Below are 24,072 nucleotides of genomic sequence, written 5' to 3'. Positions count from 1 at the left end.
ATAACTGAGACCTGAGCAGCGGCAGGGAGCCGGCAATGGACCTGAGGACGGGGAGCACCTGCTTTGTTATTTTACAGTATTTGGTTTAAAATTCCTTAAACTGGAGAAGCCCTTTGGCTATGTGTCCACGGTAGAATGTACCTGCGGATTTTTCTGCATGAAAATCCGCGGCAAATCCGCAGCGGAAAAATCCGCAGCATGGACACAGCATTTCCAAAATGCCATTGAAATGGCTTGGAAGTGCCGCTGCTGCAGATTTTTGGGAAATCCGCGGCAAATCCGCGGTAAATCCGCAGCGTGGGCACATAGCCTTTAAGGTTCATTATATGGACACAAATGAAAAAATATTAAAATTAGGAATTTGGAGAGTACTGTTAAAAAGAACTGATAAATGCATAGCCCTATATACCCTCTGTATACCATGCCCTCGATCTCGGCCAATAAAGCTGCCAGAGTGGCTGCACTTAGAAGGTAGCGGAGGCTTAGTGTGGGTACATTACCGGGCGGCTAATGCACTCAGCAGCTCAGTACATACCACATGAATGCACACATGCTGACAGGCGCTCAGTGGACCTTACACAGACAACAGGTACTTGTCACACTTTGTTTACCCCTGGCCCGTTAGAAAATCAATATTTATTAGACAAATAAGAGTGCATGGAAAATAGCGGAACCTTCTACTGTAGCTGCCCGCTTTCCACGGAATGCACTGGTTATTCTCCTCACAGATGTATTAGGCTGCTTTCACACATCCGGCTTGAGCTCTGCGGCTCAATCCGGCTGTGAAACCTATGCAACGGATGCGGTGAAAACACCGCATCCTTTGCATAAGTTTTTACATGCGGCCGGTCCGTTTTTTTCCGGTTGCGGCATGCTACTGAGCATGCGCAGTGGAAGAAACCGCATGCGGCGGCCGGATGTGGTTTTTTCCGCATCGCACCGCATCCGGCTTCCATAGGCATGCATTGGAAAATGCGCCGCAGCGGCCGGATGCGGCGCGATGCGGTTTTTTTTTGCCGGAGTAAAAAACGTTGCAGGCAACGTTCCATCCGGCCGCGGCATCGGCTAAATCTGCCGCATGCGGCAAAAACCGGACCGAACGCAGGCCCATGCGGCACAATATGGCACTAATGTAAGTCTATGCAAAAAAACCCGCAACCGGCGGCAAAAAAAACGGTTGCGGTTTTTCTGCAGAGTGCTGTATTGTGCCGCAGAGCAAAAAACGGATGTGTGAAAGTAGCCTTATTATAAACGCTACATTTATGTACACCTATTATCATGGCTGTTCTATTGATGAACGGGAACCCTCCGAGGACTAACGGGCATCTGCTGATAATGAACGGGCATTCTCCACGGACGAAGGGACATCTGCTGATAACGAACGGGCATCTGCTGATAACGAACGTGCATCCTCCACGGACGAACGGGCATCCTCCACGGACAAACGGACATCTGCTGATAACGAACGGGCATCCTCCACAGACGAACGGGCATCCTCCACAGACGAATGGGCATCCTCCACAGACGAACGGGCATCCTCCACGGACGAACGGACATCTGCTGATAACGAACGGGCATCCTCCACGGACGAACGGGCATCCTCCACGGACGATCGGACATCTGGTGATAACGAACGGGCATCCGCTGATAACGAAGGTGCATCCTCCACGGACATCTGCTGATAACGAACGGGCATCTGCTGATAACGAACGGGAATCTGCTGATAACGAAAGGGCATCCGCTGATAACGAATCGGCATCTACTGAGTATGAGTGGGCATCCTCTAATGATGAATGAGCATCTGCCAAGGACGAACGGGCATCCTCCGATGTCACACGGGCATCCTCCGATGTCACACGGGCATCCTCCAATGACACACGGACATCCTCCAATGACACACGGACATCCTCCAATGACACACGGACATCCTCCAATGACACACGGACATCCTCCAATGACACACGGACATCCTCCAATGACACACGGACATCTGCTGAGGACAAACGAGAATCCTCTGATAACCAACAGGCATCTACTGAGGTTCGAGTGGGCATCCTCTGTTAACCAATGGGCACAAGCTGAGGACGAGTGGGCACCTGCCGAGAACGAGTTGGCATCCTCTAATGACGAACGAGCATCCTCTGATGACAAACGGGCACCCTCTGAGGACGAACTGGCACCCTCTGAGGACGAACTGGCACCCTCTGAGGACGAACTGGCACCCTCTTGAGGACGAACTGGCACCCTCTTGAGGACGAACTGGCACCCTCTAAGGACAAACTGGCACCCTCTGATGACCAACGGGCACCCTCTGATGACCAACGGGCACCCTCTGATGACCAACGGGCACCCTCTGATGATCAACGGGCACCCTCTGATGACAAACGGGCACCCTCTGATGACAAACGGGCACCCTCTGATGACAAACGGGCACCCTCTGATGACAAACGGGCACCCTCTGATGACAAACGGGCACCCTCTGATGACAAACGGGCACCCTCTGATGACAAACGGGCACCCTCTGATGACAAACGGGCACCCTCTGATGACAAACGGGCACCCTCTGATGACAAACGGGCACCCTCTGATGATTTCAGCCCTTGGTGCAGGGAGACAGCTTCACAACTGGGTGTGCATAGGTACCCTTCTTTAAATTGCTGCTGCTCTGGCACCATATTAGAAGCATAGGACACGTCAACATATCTTTACACATGAAGAAGTAGTATGGCTGAACAGGACCCTGTCCCCCAATAATGATACCTTTGTTATAGAGATCTGAAAAGCCATAGGCAAATAAGGCTAGAAGTGCCCTGGGGGCGTGTCTATACTCTGATAATCCAATCACATTGAGACACCCCAGTGCACTTCCAGTCTGATTTGCATATGGCTTTTTTGCTTGTTTTCTCATGTCACATGACCTCCTATAATAAAGTATCATTTTTATAAGGGGGAGACATACCACCATTTAGTGCTCTTAGTGGGGAGAAAACGAAATCATAACCTTGTGTTACTAAGAAAACGTTACAAGCACTTCTATATGTTATCTGTAACATGCCCACTAGCAGCAGCAGTCCCAGTGTGCCCTCCTCCACTGCCCAGTGTTACATGCCCACTAGCAGCAGCAGTCCCAGTGTGCCCTCCTCCAGTGTCCATTCTAGCATGCCCACTAGCAGCAGAAGTCCCAGTGTCACATGCCCACTAGCAGCAGCAGTCCCAGTGTGCCCTCCACCAGTGCCCAGTGTTACATGCCCACTAGCAGTCCCAGTGTGCCCTCCACCAGTGCCCAGTGTTACATGCCCACTAGCAGCAGCAGTCCCAGTGTGCCCTCCACCAGTGTCCATTGTTGCATGCCCACTAGCAGCAGAAGTCCCATTGTTACATGCCCTTCTAGTGTTACTCGTGCTCTGCTCCTCTGTCCCTGTGCCAGGCAGGTAGTGATCCCTGGCATCTCCCGGAGCAGGAAGCAGGATGCCAGCAGTCCGCACACCACGTGGTGCAGCCGGATGCGCGCTCCTCCAATCACAGGCCGCCCTGCGAGCTCTGCTGACGACAGTTCCTTTGTGTCTAGCCGGCAGGCTTGAAGACTATCGTGCACCGGCTGCCGGACCGCGGCCCCTTTCCCTCAGCGCCCCGTGCCACTGGGAGGCCGGACACCATGCCATTTGACTTCAGGAGGTGAGTGCTGTGGGCACCAGGCTGTGCCCTCTCCTGCAGCCTGCACAGGGAGGATTACTGCTGCACCCGGGCATCCTCCCTGTCATTAGGTGTTACTGTGATTTCATTCATTCATTGTCTCCGTGCAGTCAGTGACGTGGAAATCTTGGGGTGCCTCTGTATGCAGTGCCAGCTGTGCCTTTGACCTGTGCCCCTATATGCAGTGTTAGATGTGTCTGTAACCTGTGTCCCTATATGCTGTGTCAGCTGTGCCTTTGACCTGTGCCCCTATATGCTGTGCCAGGTGTGTCTGTAACCTGTGTCCCTATATGCTGTGCCAGGTGTGTCTGTAACCTGTGTCCCTATATGCTGTGCCAGGTGTGTCTGTAACCTGTGTCCCTATATGCTGTGCCAGGTGTGTCTGTAACCTGTGTTCCTATATGCTGTGCCAGGTGTGTCTGTAACCTGTGTCCCTATATGCTGTGCCAGGTGTGTCTGTAACCTGTGTCCCTATATGCTGTGCCAGGGGTGTGTGTAACCTGTGTCCCTATATGCTGTGCCAGGTGTGTCTGTAACCTGTGTCCCTATATGCTGTGTCAGGTGTGTCTGTAACCTGTGTCCCTATATGCTGTGCCAGGTGTGTCAGTAACCTGTGTCCCTATATGCTGTGCCAGGGGTGTGTGTAACCTGTGTCCCTATATGCTGTGCCAGGTGTGTCTGTAACCTGTGTCCCTATATGCTGTGCCAGGTGTGTCTGTAACCTGTGTCCCTATATGCTGTGCCAGGTGTGTCTGTAACCTGTGTCCCTATATGCTGTGCCAGGTGTGTCTGTAACCTGTGTCCCTATATGCTGTGCCAGGTGTGTCTGTAACCTGTGTCCCTATATGCTGTGCTAGGTGTGTCTGTAACCTGTGTCCCTATATGCTGTGCCAGGGGGGTGTGTAACCTGTGCCTTTATGCTGTGCCAGGTGTGTCTGTAACCTGTGTCCCTATATGCTGTGCCAGGTGTGTCTGTAACCTGTGCTCCTATATGCTGTGCCAGGTGTGTCTGTAACCTGTGTCCCTATATGCTGTGCCAGGTGTGTCTGCAACCTGTGTCCCTATATGCTGTGCCAGGTGTGTCTGTAACCTGTGCTCCTATATGCTGTGCCAGGTGTGTCTGTAACCTGTGTCCCTATATGCTGTGCCAGGTGTGTCTGCAACCTGTGTCCCTATATGCTGTGCCAGGTGTGTCTGTAACCTGTGTCCCTATATGCTGTGCCAGGTGTGTCTGTAACCTGTGTCCCTATATGCTGTGCCAGGTGTGTCTGTAACCTGTGTCCCTATATGCTGTGCCAGGTGTGTCTGTAACCTGTGTCCCTATATGCTGTGCCAGGTGTGTCTGCAACCTGTGTCACTATATGCTGTGCCAGGTGTGTCTGCAACCTGTGTCCCTATATGCTGTGCCAGGTGTGTCTGTAACCTGTGTCCCTATATGCTGTGCCAGGTGTGTCTGTAACCTGTGTCCCTATATGCTGTGCCAGGTGTGTCTGTAACCTGTGTCCCTATATGCTGTGCCAGGTGTGTCTGTAACCTGTGTCCCTATATGCTGTGCCAGGTGTGTCTGTAACCTGTGCCCCTATATGCTGTGCCAGGTGTGTCTGTGCCCCTATATGCTGTGTCAGGTGTGTCTGTGCCCCTATATGCTGTGCCAGGTGTGTCTGTGCCCCTATATGCTGTGCCAGGTGTGTCTGTGCCCCTATATGCTGTGCCAGGTGTGTCTGTGCCCCTATATGCTGTGCCAGGTGTGTCTGTGCCCCTATATGCTGTGCCAGGTGTGTCTGTGCCCCTATATGCTGTGCCAGGTGTGTCTGTGCCTCTATATGCTGTGCCAGGTGTGCCTCTATATGCTGTACCACGTGTGCCTGTGACCTGTGCCCCTATATGCTGTGCCTGTGACCTGTACCCCTTTATGCTGTGCCAGGTGTGTCTCTCACCTGTGCCCATTCCCTGCACTCAGACATGTCTGGGGCTGGCAGCGGAGAACCCACAGAAGTGATGCATGTGTCCCCTATGGAGATTAACCCTTCCTAAGCATCCTATTGGGGCCACTTCTGCAGCATGTGCACAGATGTCTGCAGCCTCATATATGTGAATGGACAGTGTGGAAAGGAGGGGGTTCAGTAGTTGTTGGAAATTCAGAGATGGCGCTGATTACGTGAGCGCTGATTGAGCTGGTCAGGGTACAGATGGCGCTGGGTCTGTGTGCACTCATTGAGCTGGTCAGGTTACAGATGGCGCTGGGTCTGTGTGCGCTGATTGAGCCGGTCAGGTTACGGATAGCGTTGGGTCAGTGTGCGCTGATTGAGCTGGTCAGGTTACGGATAGCGTTGGGTCAGTGTGCGCTGATTGAGCTGGTCAGGTTACGGATAGCGCTGGGTCCGTGTGCGCTGATTGAGCTGGTCAGGTTACGGATAGCGCTGGGTCCGTGAGTGCTGATTGAGCTCGTTAGGTTACAAATGGCGCTGGGTCTGTGTGCGCTAATTGAGCTAGTCAAGTTACAGATGGCGTTGGGTCAGTGTGCGCTGATTGAGCCGGTCAGGTTACAGATGTTGCTGGATCCGTGAGCACTGATTGAGCCGATTAGGTTACAGATGGCGCTGGGTCCGTGTGCGTCGATTGAGCTGGTTGGGTTACAGGTGGCGCTGGGTCCGTGTGCGTTGATTGAGCTGGTTGGGTTACAGATGGCGCTGGGTCCGTGTGCGTTGATTGAGCTGGTTGGGTTACAGATGGCGCTGGGTCCGTGTGTGTTGATTGAGCTGGTTGGGTTACAGATGGTGCTGGATCCGTGAGCACTGATTGAGCTGGTCAGGTTACAGATGGCGCTGGGTCCGTGTGCGTTGATTGAGCTGGTTGGGTTACAGATGGCGCTGGGTCCGTGTGCGCTGATTGAGCTGGTTGGGTTACAGATGGCGCTGGGTCCGTGTGCGCTGATTGAGCTGGTTAGGTTACAGATGGCGCTGGGTCCGTGTGTGTTGATTGAGCTGGTTGGGTTACAGATGGCGCTGGGTCCGTTGCGCTGATTGAGCTGGTTGGGTTACAGATGGCGCTGGGTTCGTGTGCGCTGATTGAGCTGGTTGGGTTACAGATGGCGCTGGGTCCGTGTGCGCTGATTGAGCTGGTTGGGTTACGGATGGCGCTGGGTCCGTGTGTGTTGATTGAGCTGGTTGGGTTACAGATGGCGCTGGGTCCGTGTGCGCTGATTGAGCTGTTTGGGTTACGGATGGCGCTGGGTCCGTGTGTGTTGATTGAGCTGGTTGGGTTACAGATGGTGCTGGGACCGTGTGTGTTGATTGAGCTGGTTGGGTTACAGATGGCGCTGGGTCCGTGTGTGTTGATTGAGCTGTTTGGGTTACGGATGGCGCTGGGTCCGTGTGTGTTGATTGAGCTGGTTGGGTTACGGATGGCGCTGGGTCCGTGTGCGCTGATTGAGCTGGTTGGGTTACAGATGGCGCTGGGTCCGTGTGCGCTGATTGAGCTGGTTGGGTTACGGATGGCGCTGGGTCCGTGTGCGCTGATTGAGCTGGTTGGGTTACGGATGGCGCTGGGTCCGTGTGCGCTGATTGAGCTGGTTGGGTTACGGATGGCGCTGGGGCCGTGTGCGCTGATTGAGCTGGTTGGGTTACAGATGGCGTTGGGACCGTGTGTGCTGATTGAGCTGGTTGGGTTACAGATGGCGTTGGGTCCGTGTGTGCTGATTGAGCTGGTTGGGTTACAGATGGCGCTGGGTCCGTGTGTGTTGATTGAGCTGGTTGGGTTACAGATGGCGCTGGGTCCGTGTGTGTTGATTGAGCTGGTTGGGTTACAGATGGCGCTGGGTCCGTGTGCGCTGATTGAGCTGGTTGGGTTACAGATGGCGCTGGGTCCGTGTGCGCTGATTGAGCTGGTTGGGTTACAGATGGCGTTGGGTCAGTGTGCGCTGATTGAGCTGGTTGGGTTACGGATGGCGCTGGGTCCGTGTGCGCTGATTGAGCTGGTTGGGTAACGGATGGCGCTGGGTCCGTGTGCGCTGATTGAGCTGGTTGGGTTACGGATGGCGCTGGGTCCGTGTGCGCTGATTGAGCTGGTTGGGTTACGGATGGCGCTGGGTCTGTGTGTGCTGATTGCATCCTTGACGGGTGCTTTTCTGTGCGCTGTTCTCGTCAGGGTGGAAAATTAAACTTTGGCTAATATTGCACACACAGACAAGACGCTGAACCCGGCTGTATTTCTATACATAATGTTACTCCGTGCACGATATGATCCTTTTTTCTTTTCTTCTTTGCACCGTTTTGCCATGATTTACCAAAGTCACAGCAAAAAAGTGCAAAATTAAAAGTAACCTGTTAATTCAGCCTTAAGGGTGCTTTACACACTTCGATATCGCTAGCGATCTCGTTAGCGATGTGACACGCCAGATCGCAGATGCAATCTGTAGAGATCGCACATAGGTCGGTTTAATAGCGCCGGTCACATGTGCGATCTCTGCAGATTGCATCTGCGATCTGGCGTGTCACATCACTAACGAGATCGCTAGTGATGTCGCAGCGTGTAAAGCACTCTTTACACTATGATGTGCAAGTGTTCCCTTAAAGGGGTGATCTGTCCTTGAGGTATACAAAATTGCAGTCACTCTATGTGAATCCGCACACACACTGCACACTGTCATGAGTCTCCTGGAGCAGGTGGTCGTGTGATTACAAATATGTGAATTGCATACTTCCACATTCTTACTAGACGTGCCCGGTGTCTCTCAATGTACTAGTATTGAGTAAGGCCAAGCAGGTCTAGTTGGCACATGATCGCATATAAGCATATTGCATATTTACGATCATTTCAGCTCCGAGAGAATCCTGACAGTGTGCAGTGTGTGTGGTGAGGATTCCCATAGAGTGACGTCAGACTTGTACATCAAGGCTACAGCAGAAATAAAAACCCAAAATCTAAAGCAGCTGCAATTTGTTGACTCCACCTTAGCTCAGGTTAACTAAACTTCAGCACTATCAATGTGTCCAGTATGGATGTGTAGGTGATAGCCGGTCAATTATACCGGCTTAGGGAAAAATGAAAGGGACAACAGGCTTATTAGTGGGGAACGGACAGGACAACCCCCAAAAAGGGAATGGCCACCAGAATTACCGATGCATATAAATAATGCTGTTGCCCATCCTGTCCATCGTGCATCTAATAACTGGATTGAATCTTGTATGATTTGCCCTATGAAGGTTATGGAAGGAGTTACATACATATATAGTGACAATGGGCACCTCTCTGATCTGGGGAATATATTGGGTACATGGATGTATATTTTAGCATGCTTCCATGTCTGGTTGTTGAGTGCATCGGTCTTGTCCATCTCATATTGCAGCCCGGCCACATTCAGTCTCACAGATAGGTGACATTTCAGATTGAGTAATGACATCCCCATCCATGGCTCTTGCCTCTAGCTGGGCTTGTGCGTTATACAGGTTTAGTAATGAGTCCTATAGAAGTGGTCAGATCAGCAGTTTGTAATCCTGATTGGTTCCCATTATTTAATTTTGACTTTTTTTAAGGTGAATTCACAAGGATCTGATTGGCTGCAGAAATGTGTAATTTGCATTTATTGAAATTCAAGTGTTTGCGAGGGGTCACGGAGTGCTGAGGTCATAGTGCATAAGTCGCCAGCACTGCTGACTCAGCAACCATGGAGATCCAACAAAACCTCTCGGGTATTAACACTGAGCACTGGGAGCTTCATGGCATAGGTTTTCATGGCGAGCATGCGCATCCAAGCCTTATATCGGATGGTATAAAGCACGCCGCCATTGGATTCTGGAGCAGAAGCGTTGTTTGTGAAGGGACAAATTACACGTCACGCCAGGAGAACATTACATGCCTGACTCCATTGTAGTTTGGTGGAGGAGGGATAATATTTTATTTTTTGCAATGATTGGCCTAGACCACTTAGTTCTAGTGAAAGGAGCTCTTAATGGTTCAGCATACTAAGACATTTTGACAATTGTATTCCAACTTTTGTGGGAACAGTTTGGGGAAGGCCATTTTCTGTTGCAGTATGATAGTGCCCCAGTGTACAAGGTCCATAAAGGCATTGCTTGAAGGGTTTTGTGTGGAAAAACGTGACCTCAACTCCATCGAACACCTTTTAGAATGAGCTAGAATAGACATTGTGAGCCAGGACCTCTCATCCAACATCAGTATCTGACCTGCTGGATGAATGGGCAAAAACTCCAAAAGCTTGTACAAATTCCTCCCAGAAGAATGGAACTGTTACAGCTGCAAAGATAGGATCCACTCCATTATTGCCTATGGGTTTAGAATGGGACTTGATAAAAGTTCCTCTAGATCTGCACAACATATACGGGCCACATGCGGCCCACCTAAGGTTCCCTTGCTACCCACAGAGAGCTGGGAGACTCCAGATGTCATTTTCATCCAAAGGTATTCACGTCTTAGAGACGCGAATTCATTTGAATACACAAGCGCCAGGTCTGTGGCAGAGAGGAGAGCTCACCGGCCCCAGTGTGCAACAGCGTGATGAGGTCATGACGCTCCTGACCTTATCACACTGCTGCTGTCACTGCAGTGCCGAGCAGAGGAGGTCAGGACGTGGTGGTAAATGGTAAGCTGTGGGTGTGGAATCTCATCATGACATCTGTACTACATGGAGACCATCTGGTTGGGAACAACTGGAATCAGAGACTATAAATCTATAGATCTATAAAGTACTTGAGTGTAAATATTTATTTGTGATGCTGTCTGCCTTTTATTAGTACTGTGGTTCCTGTATGGTCCACAGTGTGATGATGGCTGATAACGATTCCCAGTATCATCTTACCGTTTTTCAGATTAAGGAATTAGTGGGTGTTGTATATTGTATATGGAGCTGACCTGACATTACAGTTGATCACTCTTCTAAGCTATGCAGTGCCAGAAATACCTTCAGTACATAAATGCAAGTACCGACAGTGACTTTTGCCACTGCAGTCATGTACTGATGGTGGTTCTGATCCTGTATACATGTAGCAATCCATATTATGCTTCATGACTATGTTAAAACAGAAAAATCCTCAAAACGTGGAGTTTGGAGATTAGGAGGAAGATTTGGCAAGTTTCTCTTCCAAAAACTAATGTGTTTTCATGAGTTTTTGCAGAAAAAACTGAGTAGAAAATCTCAATTCTTTTCAAATACTCAACTTGGTTTTGGTGATGTATTCCTTTTAATTGTTTGCTGCCCTTGGGATTGTCTCAGCATGGCAATGTGGCTCTTGGATGAAACGATGTTGTGCACCCCTGCTGTAGATGTAATGGGTAGGAGTCCTGTTCATTTATTGTATGTGGCAATGATTTTCAGATGCAAAATATCTCTAAGTATATTATAAATATGCTCTTTTTTAAAGAGGCCTTTCTTGATGCTTTCACCTTAAAGGAGATATCTGGTCTAAGAATAAATATCTGCAGTCGTTCTTTGACTGCTGAATTGTGCAAGTGTGTGCAATGTGCTCACTGTCACGATTCCCTTGTACTTCCCATGGCAGTTTGCATATTTGGTCGTGTTGATTTGTCTCGTCCAACTTCTGTCGATTAGTGAGCACGTGACTGCAAGTATACAAACGGCATACATGCGGTCATCTGGGTGAACACCCATTCGGGGAATCGTGACAGTGTGCAAATGGCGACTGCAGGCTTTCTCAGACTGGGCAACCTCTTAAATTGTTGCGCAGCAGATTTTTGATCTGGAATTTCCTTAGTAAAAAAAAACCTGTGCTTATTACAATATCATAAATGTATATGAGATTTTACAGAATCCGGAGAGAAAATCTGTAGAAGAAATTGAGCAACACGGCTTTTTTTTTTAAAAAATTTTTTATATATATATATATTTTATTCAGATTATGATGCGAGTTTTGATTTTTGCATGACAAAATCTGCAGCATTTTCCTGAATAAATTTTCATGATTTAGCTTTGCATGTATGTACGCTCTGAGACTTATTTTGTCATTAGCCTGGAACTCTGCAAAAGGAGGTGTCCAGCAGAAATTCCGTATTTGACAGCTGGGGGCCACGAAGAGAAGTTCCAGCTCATTGCTTTGCTTGTTTTCTATTAGTATTGCATGCCTTGCTTTAGTATTCTGGATTTAGCCACTGCAACTGATGCAAAACATATCATTTAACAAGTAGGTAAATAAAATGTAGCCAAGGATTATGGCCATTTCCTCGGTCATACGTTCTATTGCTGGCGCATTCTCACTGCTAGATGGAATAATTTGTCCTGAATAATGCTCGAGTTTCCCATTGACTTCCATTCTACTCAGAAATCGGATTGAGCCCATCCAAGCTAACCTGCTCAATTTGTGTACCAAGCACTCAAACAACTTGCTCATCACTATTCTTTATATATTGAAGTGCTTCATATGCGATTTCATAGTTATTTTAAAGTAGTTCTAGAGAGTGCTGTTGGGATCAAGAAAGTACCGTTGGGCCGAAGAAAGTTAGAAAGTCCAGTAGAAAGTGCCGTTAGGCCCTAGAAAGGTAGAAAGTGCCGTTGGGTCCAAGATAGTGCTGTTAGGCCCTAGAAAGGTATCAAGTGCTGGTAAGCCCTAGAAAGGTAGAAAATTAGAAAGTGCCGTTAGGCCCTAGAAAGGTATAAAATTAGAAAGTGCCGTTAGGCCCTAAAAAGGTAGCAAGTGCCATTAGGCCCTAGAAAGGTATACAATTAGAAAGTGCCGTTAGGCCCTAGAAAGGTAAACAATGAGAAAGTGCCGTTAGACTCTAGAAAGGTAGAAAATCAGAAAGGGGCGTTAAGCCCTAGAAAGGTAAAAAATCAGAAAGTGCCGTTAGGCCCTAAAAGGTAGAATGTGCCGTTGGGTCCAAGAAAGTGCCGTTAGGCTCTAGAAAGGTATAAAATTAGAAAGTGCCGTTAGGCCTTAAAAAGGTAGAAAGTGCCGTTGGGTCCAAGAAAGTGCCGTTAGGCCCTAGAAAGGTAAATAATGAGAAAGTGCCATTAGGCCCTAGAAAGGTAGAAAATAAGAAAGTACCATTAGGCCGTAGAAAGTTAGTGCCGTTGAACCGTAGAAAGTTAGAATAGAAAGTGCCATTGTTTTCCACATCATTGCATTGCTTTCTACTGGTGATACTTTCCTTATATTGTAATTTTTGAACCTCTTGTACAAGTTACCAAGTCATTTACAGTTTGTTTGTTTTTTGTTATTTTTCGCTTAGGTATGTACACTTTTTATGTGGTGTAGATGTACTAGAATAATACACTTAAGTATTCCAGGCAGTAGTTATGTGGTGTCTGCTTGCTGGAAGGAGGCATATATTATACCATGGTGTATATTGGGATGTAGTTGAGCAGCAAGAAGATACTCCACCAGAGACCCCAATGTTTGTGGACCCCCTGTGGAGTATGAATCCAAGGAATGTTAGAAATGCCACATACAGTAGTTGTAAACAAATAAAATGGTCAGGTGGCAGAATATCTTGTTGGATGTTGGCTCCTTTTAATCCCCTAAGATCTGACTGCTGGTAAGTAATGAGAGCATTTACTTCGCCATGGGCTGTAAAAGAATGTACGGTACGTCCGAGTAAACTTGGACTGTGGAGAATTATCATGGGGTGTCTGCTTTTTCTTACTTTGTTTCCTAGCGTATTTTCTTTTGCTCTATGTAAGGCCTGTTTCACAAAATCGTAATACATCCATATTTCAATGTTCTTAACCCCACTCATTTCCGTAACTGATTGTCCACTTCACTCGCAAAGGTGAAAGTAGAGGCTCCAATAAAGAGTTTCCAGCAGTGTGCAAACTAATGTTAAGGTACCCTTATATAGTCAAGGGGAACTTGATTGGAAACTGTCTATATGTGTAATAAATATAATATATATATATATATATATATATATATATATATATATCTCCTCTACTCGCTGTATCTATCTGTAATCTTAGGCCTAAGACACACGGCATGAAAATCGGAGCGAGTGGAATGCGATAAAACATCGCATTCCACTCGGACCAATATTAGCCTGTGTGTCAGCACCCATGAGCGATTATTTTCTCAGCCCTAATCGGACCGAGAAAACAATCACATGCTGCAATTGTAATGCGAGGCTTTCTCTCGCACCCATTCATGTCTATGGGGTGAGCGAAAGATCGCACTGCACTCGCGGTACACCGGTGTCTCGCGAGTGCAGGGCGAGAATGGCAATAACCAGCTACGGAAGAGAGAGGGAGATAAATCCCTCCCTCCCCTCAGTGCCGGCCCGCCCCCTGCAGCTGAGGTCCGATCATGCAGTGACACTCGCATGAAACTCTGCTCCTGCTGTACTGCCCGCGTGAGCCGAGTGTCATGCGAGGATCGCATTAGTCCCCGTGTGGCCCCGGCTTTAGAATCTGAGTCATCAAGATCTTCACATCAGAATTCTTGAAAAAAAGCCTTAAGGCCCTGTGTGCACACGGTGTTTTTACCCGCACTTTTTTTTGCGTTTTTGCTGCAGAAATTTCTTGAGAAAATGCTTGTAACCTTTCTGTAGACATTCCCCAGCAAAACCTAATGGGAAAAAAAAATAGCTGTGCGCACACTGCGTTTTTTTTTTCTCAAGAAAATTCTTTCTTTAGAATTTCTTGAGAAAAGGAATGTGCATGTCGCTTCTTTTCTGTAGGTACCTGCGTTTTTTGCCATAGATAATGGTAATAGACCGCAGGGACCAACCCGCGGAAAAAAAACGCATCAAAAACGCGGTAAAAACGCATGCGTTATTGGTGCGTTTTTTGAACACAAGTGCGCTAATCTTTCAGACTCTCAAGAAATGTCTTGAGAAAATTCCTTTTTCTAGTGCGCACAGGGCCTTAAATGTTGCTAGACTTGTTCAACTTTTGCAATTTTTACTCCAGTCTTGCCAAAGTGGGCACGGCTAGGTCAGGACATAGTGACAGCCGCCCGGCATATTCGTCAAACGTTTCGACACTTCAGTGGTATAGTTTAAGCCAGAAATGTACTCCTGTCCCTGATTCGGGTACGATTTCTTGAGGAGGCACATACTAGTTGCAAGATGCGCCTAGTCCATTAAGTGGCGTGTCACTCTTTATGAATTCGGTGCATCTTACTCTGGCAATCTGTTCACTGCGACTGGAGTACAAAACACTATGAATCGGGCCTTTAGTGATGGAGATGGTTCTTCATACTTAGGTTGTGCTGACCCATTAGTGCGGGACGGCTGGGTGGTCTTAGTATATAGTTCCAGGCAGATGCACATGTGAAAACTCCTATTTGTGGCACCTAATGGATATCCTTGGAAGACGTCCAGCTGTCCTATCCTGCTTCTGCAGGGTTTGCCCGACTTTTATCTATGTATGGGCAGTTGTGTAGCTGGCCATTCACTTTATGTACTGGTCTTCTTCTCTTGTGACACTCATTATAGAGTACAGTTACACAATAGACTACGTGTAAATTGTGTTAATATTTCTGCTATAGGTGACTACTTTCCATGCACTGATTTACAGTATATTAGACATCCATTATTGTAGTTAGTAACAAGTAGGGCAGTTTCTACTACTGCTGCACACTTTACTCCCTATCTTGCTAATTATGCTGAACAAATATCCTAGATCCGTGAATGAACGTTATTTGCAGTTGGTTGAAGCCATAAGTGCACTCTAATCTAAAGTAGAAAGTACGCTATGTTCCATTTTAACATTAACGGGGTTGTCCTACAAACAAAGTACATTTTAATCAATAGATCTTGGGATAAGAAGACGTTCCATAAATGGATGTGTTAAAAAAAAAAAAAAAATGTTCCCATGAAAATTTTTTATCTATGCTCCTGCTATGTACTGTTGTAATGACCCTGTCTGACCGTACAGAGACATGGTCTGATCATACCACAGCTCCTGGGCAGGGGAGGAGGCAAAAGAAGATAAAGAAAGGACAGTATGGAATGGCAGCTGATTCCTTCTGAGAGGTAAAACCTGTTATAACAGGCAGGGAAATGTTTTACCTCACAGACCGAATCAGCTGCGAACCATACTATCTTGTCTGTATACTCCTTTTTTGTTACCACATCTCCATAGGGCATGGGAAGAATGTTCAGACTACGTCCCTGCACAGTCAGACACGGCCATTACACAGTACATAGCAGGGACACATTTATAATATTATTTTAGCACAGGAACTTTTTTTTTTTTTCACAAAAAATTGTTGAATGTATAATTATTATTACAAGATCTATTGATTTTGAAATGTACTTTGTGGGACAACTCCTTTAATTAGGAAAATGCACAAAAAGTAATGGATGATGATGATGGATGAGCCATTTTGAAGCTTAAGGCCGGGGCCACACGGGGCAGTAGTTCGATCCTCGCATGACACTCGGCTCACGCTGGCAGCACAGTAGGAGCCGAGTGTCATGTGAGTGTCCCTGCGACTGAGGTCCGACTGTGCGAGCGGACCTCAGCTGCGGGGGGCGGGCTGGCTCTGAGGAGGGGCGGGTAGGTGCTGCAGAGGGGAGGGAGGGATTTCTCTCCCGCTTGCCTCTGTAGCCAACTATTGCGATTCTCGCCCTGCATTCGTGGTACACCGGTGTACCGCGAGTTCAGTGCGTTTTTTTTCTCTCGCTCCATACACTTAAATGGGTGTGTGAGAGAGAGAGTCTCACATTACAGTGGCAGCATGCTGCGATTGTTTTCTCGGTCCGATTAGGGCTGAGAAAATATTCGCTCGTGTGCTCACACACAGGCTAGAATTGGTCCGAGTGGAATGCGATGTTTTATCGCACTCCACTCGCACCGTTTTTTTCGCCGTGTGGCGTAGGCCTTGTATAGATTTTTAGTTTACTTGCTTGTCCACACAGGCTAACATTGGGTCCGTGTGCGGACCATTTTCCACGCGGACTGGATATAAATTATTCTGAAAGGCCCCTATTGATGGTTTAGATTGGCAAGTTCGGCCTACTTTTACCTCGTGTAATGTGCTCGGGGCCTTTAGTGAATCTCGCTCTGCAGCTATACTGTAGAAGCAAATGCTAAAAAATGTTTAATTAAACCCAAGTGCACATATTTTTTAGTCTGAATGATAAGTATTTAGGTAAAAAGAAAAATGCCCCCGAAGAAATAAAACAACCTGACACGATCTGTAACAAAGGTAACTATCATTTCACGGAACTGCTATAGAGACTTTTTAGACGTTGTGAGTGGTGTGGACTCTGATTAAGCCCCCTATACACAGTAGATCGGTGGTTCAGTAGCTTATTTCCTGGAGATCCAAAGGATTAGATGTCCAAAATCGGATGTGCTGGATACTTCTCTCCCTAATGCCATCTGTTTTGGAAGAGACGTGAGGCGTCATACACACTAGATATCGCCGGATCTAAAGTGTATGGAGGTATGAAGACTCACTGATTGACAGAACCAGGCCACGCTGCAGAGCGCTGTCTCTTTGACTTCTAATGTCATTTGTCATCTATTTTTGGAGAACTGGGTACAGGCTTTATATTTTGTCATTTATATAGCACATATATGTCTATCAACCATAACATTAATACCGCCGACAGGTGAGCTAACTAACGTTGATTATCTTGTGCCACTTACACCTGACAAGGGTTGAGGTATATTGTGTAATGGTAAAAATGGGCAAGTTTGAGGCTGGGCTCAGTGTTTGCCACTACGTTCAATGGCTCCTTGTGGGTTTACGTCCGAACCGCTGCACAATGGGATTCGGATGTATGCACTGACAGGACCATTAACTGTAATGATGCAGACGGAGTACCAGTGTGCTCTGTTGTGCTTGGTTTTCTGCCATACATGTCTAGTTAAGGCAGCAGATGGTGAACTTCTATCTCCAATGGGGAACTGGTCATCCCATTACAAAATGCTGGCTTAAGTTAGACGCCAGATCACCGCTCGATTCATTTCCTATAGGGCTGCTGAAGAAACCGAGGGAAGCGCTTGGCAGCCCCATAGGGCAAGAATAGGGTTGTGCATACGCACTGTCACTGCATTCTAATTAGACTAAAGCCTGCTTTACACGTTATGATTAAACATACGATATCGTATGCGATCGTAACCGCCCCCATCGTATGTGCGGCACGTTCAATTTGTTGAACGTGTTGCACAAACGATAATTTGCCGTCACACGTACGATGTGGGCGGCGAACATCCACTTCCTGGAGTGGGAGGGACATCCGGCGTCACTTCGACGTCACGCAGCAGCCGGCCAATAGAAGCGGAGGGGCGGAGATGAGCGGGACGTAAACATCCCGCCCACCTCCTTCCTTCCGCATTGCCGGCGGGAGCCGCGGGACGCAGGTAAGATCTGTTCATAGTTCCCGGGGTGTCACACACTGCGATGTGTGCTACCTCGGGAACATTGAACAACCTCACGTTCATTTTTTTAGCAATTGAACGATGTGCATGCGATGAACGTTTTAACGTTCAATCGTAATCGCACGTAGCTGTTACACGCTACAATATAACTTACGATGCCGGATGTGCGTCACTTACGACGTGACCCCGCCAACACATCGTAAGATATATTGTAGCGTGTAATGCCCGCTTAAGAGATCCCCATTCTGCCAATCGGTGGTGGTCCCAGTGGTCGGACCCTCACTAATCAATAACTTATCACTTATCTTGGTGGTAGCTAATAACGTGTTTTAACTGAGCATCCCCTTTAATGTTGGATGTCAAAACACACCATTCATTACAGCTTGCTACATATGGGACAGCATAGCCGCAGACCAGAGTGCCATTGATCCCTGTCTGCCATAATTTGCACTTATAATGTGCACATATACAGGTGCATCTCAATAAATTAGAATACAGTATCAAAAAGTTAATTTATTGCAGTAATTCAATACAAAAAGGAAAACGCGTATATTATATAGTCCTTATACAAAGAGGGATCTATTTCACTTATTTATTTCTGTTAATGATGAGTATGGCTTACAGCCAATGAAAACTCAAGTCATTATCTCAGAAAATTAGAATAATTACCACAAAACACTTGCAAAGGCTTCCTCAGGGTTTAAAATGGTCCCTTAGTCTTTTTCAGTAGGCTACACAATTATGGGGAAGACTGCTGACTTGACAGATGTCCAGAAGGCAGTCATTGACACTCTCCTCAAGGAGGGTAAGCCACAAAAGGTCATTGCTAAAGAAGCTGACTGCTCAGAGTGCTATATCCAAGTATATTAATGGAAAGTTGAGTGGAAGGAAAAAGTGTGGTAGAAAAAGGTGCACAAGCAACCGGGATAACCGCAGCCTTGATAGGATTGATAAAAAAAAGGCCATTCAAAAATTTAGGGGAGATTCACAAGGAGTGGACTGCTGCTGGAGTCAGTGCTTGAAGAGCCACCACATACAGACATATCCAGGACATGGGCTACAACTGTCACATTCCTTGTGCCAAGCCACTCATTTCCAATAGACAATGCCAGAAGTGTCTTACTTGGGCCAAGGAGAAAAAGAACTGGACTGTTACTCAGTGTTCAAGGTGCCGTTTTCAGATGAAAGTAAATTTTGCATTTCATTTGGAAATTTGCGGTCCCATAGTCTGGAGGAAGAGTGGAGAGGCCACAATCCAAGCTGCTTGAGGTCTAGTGTGAAGTTACCACAATCGGTGATGGTTTGGGGAGTCATGTCATCTGTTGGTGTAAGACCACTGTGTTTTATCAAGACCAAAGTCTGTGCAGCCGTCTACCAGGAAATTTTAGAGCACTTCATGCTTCCCTCTACTGCCAACAAGTTTTTGGAGATGGAAATTTCATTTTCCAGCAGGACTTGGCACTTGTCCACACTGCCAAAAGTACCAATACCTGGTTTAATAACCACAGTATCACTGTGCTTGATTGGCTAGAAAACTCACCTGACCTAAACCCCATAGAGAATCTATGGGATATTGTCAACAGGAAGATGAGAGACACTAGACCCAACAATGCAGATGAGCTGAAGGCTGCTATCAAAGCAACCTTCCATAACACCTCAGCAGTGCCACAGGCTGATCGCCTCTATGCGACGCCGCATTAATGCAGTAATTCATGTAAAAGGTGCCCCAAACCAAGTATTGAGTGCATTTATGTACATAATTTTTAGTAGGCCAATATTTCTGAGCTTAAAAATCATTTTTTCAGTTGGTCTTATATAATCTACCTTTCTGAGGTAATGACTTTTGGGTTTCATTGAGTGTAAGACATCATCATCATCATCAACAGAAATACGTGAAATAGATCCCTCTGTGTGTAATGACTCTATATAATATATACATTTTCCTTTTTGTATTGAATTACTGAAATAAATTACTTTTGATATTCTAGTTTGAGTTGCACATGTATCCTTTAAATATGGAGAGTGTCGCTTTCATTTCTTTAAGCCACTTCAAGTCCAACAATGATCTATGTCCTCTGCGATTTAGTGTTCTGACATGTCTCTGTGACTTCTCAGACGTTTTTTGGGAAATTAACCTTTAACAGCGTGACCATTGTTCATTGCAATGTCTTTCCACTATACTAGGCAAACCAGCACTTCTCTGTTTGGATAGGAACAATTCTCTTACTAAATGTCAGCTATTCTCCTGTTCAATCTTTTTTTCAATAGAATACAATTGATTTTTATATGTTGAAGGATCCAGACTTTTTTTTGTAAAGTGTCCCAGATCATGATCTGTAATATCCCTTTATTAATTATGCTTCATAGACCTTAGAAATAGTAGTTTCAGTCGCCGTCATACCTTATTGTTAGGACAAACTTGGCTATATCTGCCTACAGAACGAGTAAACAATAAGTAGATTGGCGCTCGGTTAATTGTTCGTACACATGAGCTAGCGCAAATTGTATCTGGATAGAATGAGGATGATTTTTCTGCTGTCAAACGATCCAATCAGCTATCATACAAGCATTTTGCCTGATTTTCTGCTGGTCGTCGGCATATTTATATCAGTCATTGATTGGGAATAAGTGTTGGCCTTCTTGAATGGACCTTTTAGTTGCTGGGATGTTTCACAGTGAACGTTTGGCAGCTGGGTAACAGCTCCCAACCGTCCTGGTTTCAGTGTGACCATCCCAATTTGAGGGCTCAGTCTCGCTGTCCTGGCAGTCAAGGCTTTTGTCCCGACTTCCTCTTACCTCTCCTTCTTAGCTCTATTTCTCCTCTGCCTTGTGGCGGAGATGAATAACAAATTCTCTGCAGATAAATAAATTCTCGTCTCTGGTCTCCCTGAAACTCAAACTTGGAAACTTATTGTTCAGCAGCAACTCTACAAAGGAGCGCAGCCCACACTGAGAGAGAGAGTGCAATTTCTTAATCTTGTGCTATATTGTAGGTAGGGAACCCAGAAACAGATTATGCAGGTACATAAAGATACAGTGGGTACCGAAAGTATTCAGACCCCTTTAAATTTTGTCTCCAGAGATGCTCAATTGGGTTCAGGTCAGGGTTCTGGCTAGACCAGTCAAGAATGGTCAAAGAGTTGTTCTGAAGCCACCACTTTGTTATTTTAGCTTTCTGCTTAGGGTAATAATAATAATAATAAATAATTTTATTCATTTATATAGCGCTATTAATTCCACAGCGCTTTACATACATTGGCAACACTGTCCCCATTGGGGCTCACAATCTAGAGTCCCTATCTGTATGTCTTTGGGTCATTGTCTTGTTAGAAGGTGAATCTTCGGCTAAGTCTGAGGTCCAGAGCACTCTCAAAGAGGTTTTCTTCCTCAATATCTCTGTACTTGGTCACATTCATCTTTCCTTCAATTGCAACCAGTCGTCCTGTCCCTGCAACTGAAAAACACCCCAATAGCATGATGCTGTCACCACCATGTTTCACTGTTGAGATTGTATTAGGCAGGTGATGAGCAGTGCCGGGTTTTCTCCACACACACCGCTTAGAATTATCACCAAAAAGTTCTCTCTTCATCTCATCAGACCAGAGAATCTTATTTCTTATAGTCTGGGAGTCCTTCATGTGTTTTTTTTTTTTTTTTTTGTAAACTCTATGCGGGCTTTTGTATGTCTTAGGCTAAGTTCACATTTCCGCTAAAATGTATCAGTCACAATCCGCTGCTCTTGTAAACAGCGGAATCCGTTTAGCGGATTCCGCTGCTCCCATAGACTTGTATGAGCAGCGGATTGTGACTGATGATGCTGCGTTGCACCCTCCGCCCGACTGATCAGTCGTGGAACGACTGACCGCCGGGCGGGAGGAACGCAGCATGTAACGTTTTTTGAGCAGCGAGATCCGTCGGATTTCGCTGCGCATGCTCTCTGGCTCCCTGCCTGCACACGTCACCAGCTTTGGTTGGTTACCCGATATTTACCCTGGTTACGGTGCAAGGAGCCAGCGCTAAGCGGTGTAGGCCCGTAACCAAGGTAAATATCGGGTAACCAAGGTAAACATGGGGTGCTTTGCTGTTACCCGATATTTAGGCTGGTTACGTGTGCAGGGAGGCCGACACTTCCCCGCTCGGCCCCGCCCCCTCCCGCACTCCGCACATGTATGTACACACACACACACACACACACACACCTGTCCCCAGCCATGCAGACAAGCACTGACACCCTCGTCTGGCCCCGCCCCCTGCTCGGCTCCGCCCCCTCCCGCACTTTGCATGTGCACATACACACATACATACATGCACATACACACACTCACTCACTCACAGATACACTCACCTGTCCCCAGCCATGCAGACCGCAGCACTTCCACTGACATCCTCAGCGCCTGGCCCCGCCCCCCGCTCGGCTCTGCCCCCGAACTCCGCCCCCCGCACACAACGGAATCCGACAAAGAATTCTGTTCTTTGTCATCCGTTGTACAGCGTTGAACAGCGCATCAGTCACATGCGTCAAGCGACGCATGTGACTGATACAAATCAACGGAAATGTGAACTTAGCCTTACACTGAGAAGAGGCTTCTGTCGGGCCACAATGCCATAAAGGCCCGACTGGTGGAGGGCTGCAGTGATAGTTGACTTCGTGCAACTTTCTCCCATTTCCCTACTGCATCTCTGGAGGTCAGCCACAGTGATCTTGGGGTTCTTCTTTACCTCTGTCACCAAGGCTCTTCTCCCACGATTACTCAGTTTGGCTGGATGGCCAGGTCTTGGAAGAGTTCTGGTGGTCCCAAACTTCTTCCATTTAAGGATTATGGAGGCCACTGTGCTCTTAGGAACAGGGCTGTGTAGTCGGAGTCGTGGTGTCGGAGCTCATTTTGGTGGAGTCGGTATAAAATACTCCAACTCCTAAAATATTTAATAAATTGGGGACAGTAGTGCAATGCAGAATGTGCTGAATATTTTTTCATAGGAGTTTGTGAAAGTTATGAAATGTCCTATAAATGTCTGTTCTATTCCTGATCTAAGGGTAAGTTCACACAGTGCGTTTTTCGCAGTGTTTTTGCGCGTTTTTTGGGTGCGTTTTTGCTCAGAAAACTGCATGACTTTGCTTCGCCAGCAAAGTCTGAGTTTTCATTTTTGCTGTCTGCACACAGCGTTTTTTTTTGTTTTTTTTTTAGCAGCATGTCAATTATTTTTGCGTTTTTCACTGCGTTTTCCACCCATTGAGTTCAATGAGATGTTCAAAAACGCAATGAAACCAGCAAATTGCAAATATAGCTGCGTTTTAGTGCGTTTTTATTACTAAAAACGCAGCTATAAACGCAAGGGGTGGGTAGTAAAGTGACATGTACAGGAAGAGGATTCTTTCTGTCAGTAAACACAGAAGCGTGAATCCTCCCGGTACCGCCACCGCTGCTTCCATTTCCCGTCCGGTGCCATGTCCGCTCCCGTGCAGGAGGTGGAAGCGGCTGCTAAATCAAAAATGAACAGTAGAAAAATGTTATACTCACCTGTCTGCAGACTCCCGGTGCAATGTCCGCTCCCAGCTCCTCTCCCAGTCCCGCCACCCAGGCACGTCCGATAGCTGCATGACCTGGCCGTGAGGACCTGGCGGTGATCGCCTGATGCGGTCACCTGACGCATCAGCTGATCGTAAGTCTCGCGGTGATGCTGGATTTTACTGCCAAGTGACTGATTCCCCGGCGCTTGCAGTCAGTTCATGACAGCTGCAGACAGGCCAGGGTGATCTCTGGAGTTCAGGTGAGAGCACCGGAGATTAGCCCGGGATGTCTGCAGCTGTCATGAACTGAATCGCAAGTGCCGGGGAATCAGTCACTCGGCGCTCGCTGTAAAGTCCAGGCTGCACGCCGGAGCTCAGGTGAGAGCTCCGTCGTGCAGTGCAGGTACCTGAATACAGGCCTGGCATTACTGGAGATTCCTCCGATAGCCAGTCCGACGCTGCACAGAAGTTTTTTTTTTTTGCACTGATGCATCAGCTGATTGTAAAAAAAAAAAAAAAAAAGCCGCTTATACAATCAGCTGCTGTCTCATGTGATTTAGGCCTTGAACCT

At 47.1% G+C, this 24,072-nt stretch overlaps 1 protein-coding gene across 1 annotated transcript in view; it reads left to right on the top strand.

The window, feature by feature from the left end:
• The first annotated feature begins 3,561 nt into the window (after positions 1 to 3,561).
• Positions 3,562 to 24,072, top strand: part of ERGIC1 (endoplasmic reticulum-golgi intermediate compartment 1) — a 140,284-nt gene continuing 119,773 nt past the window's right edge. Inside the window, exon 1 of the mRNA XM_075342352.1 lies at positions 3,562 to 3,675. Coding sequence (XP_075198467.1) covers positions 3,656 to 3,675 — 20 coding nt within the window. The 5' untranslated portion in view covers positions 3,562 to 3,655. The remainder of the gene's footprint in view (positions 3,676 to 24,072) is intronic.

This window comes from Anomaloglossus baeobatrachus, chromosome 4 (assembly GCF_048569485.1).
Source record: "Anomaloglossus baeobatrachus isolate aAnoBae1 chromosome 4, aAnoBae1.hap1, whole genome shotgun sequence".
Taxonomy (NCBI): Eukaryota; Metazoa; Chordata; class Amphibia; order Anura; family Aromobatidae; genus Anomaloglossus; species Anomaloglossus baeobatrachus.
The sequence above is the reverse complement of the archived record's forward strand: the minus strand, read 5'-3'. Positions and strand labels throughout refer to the sequence as shown.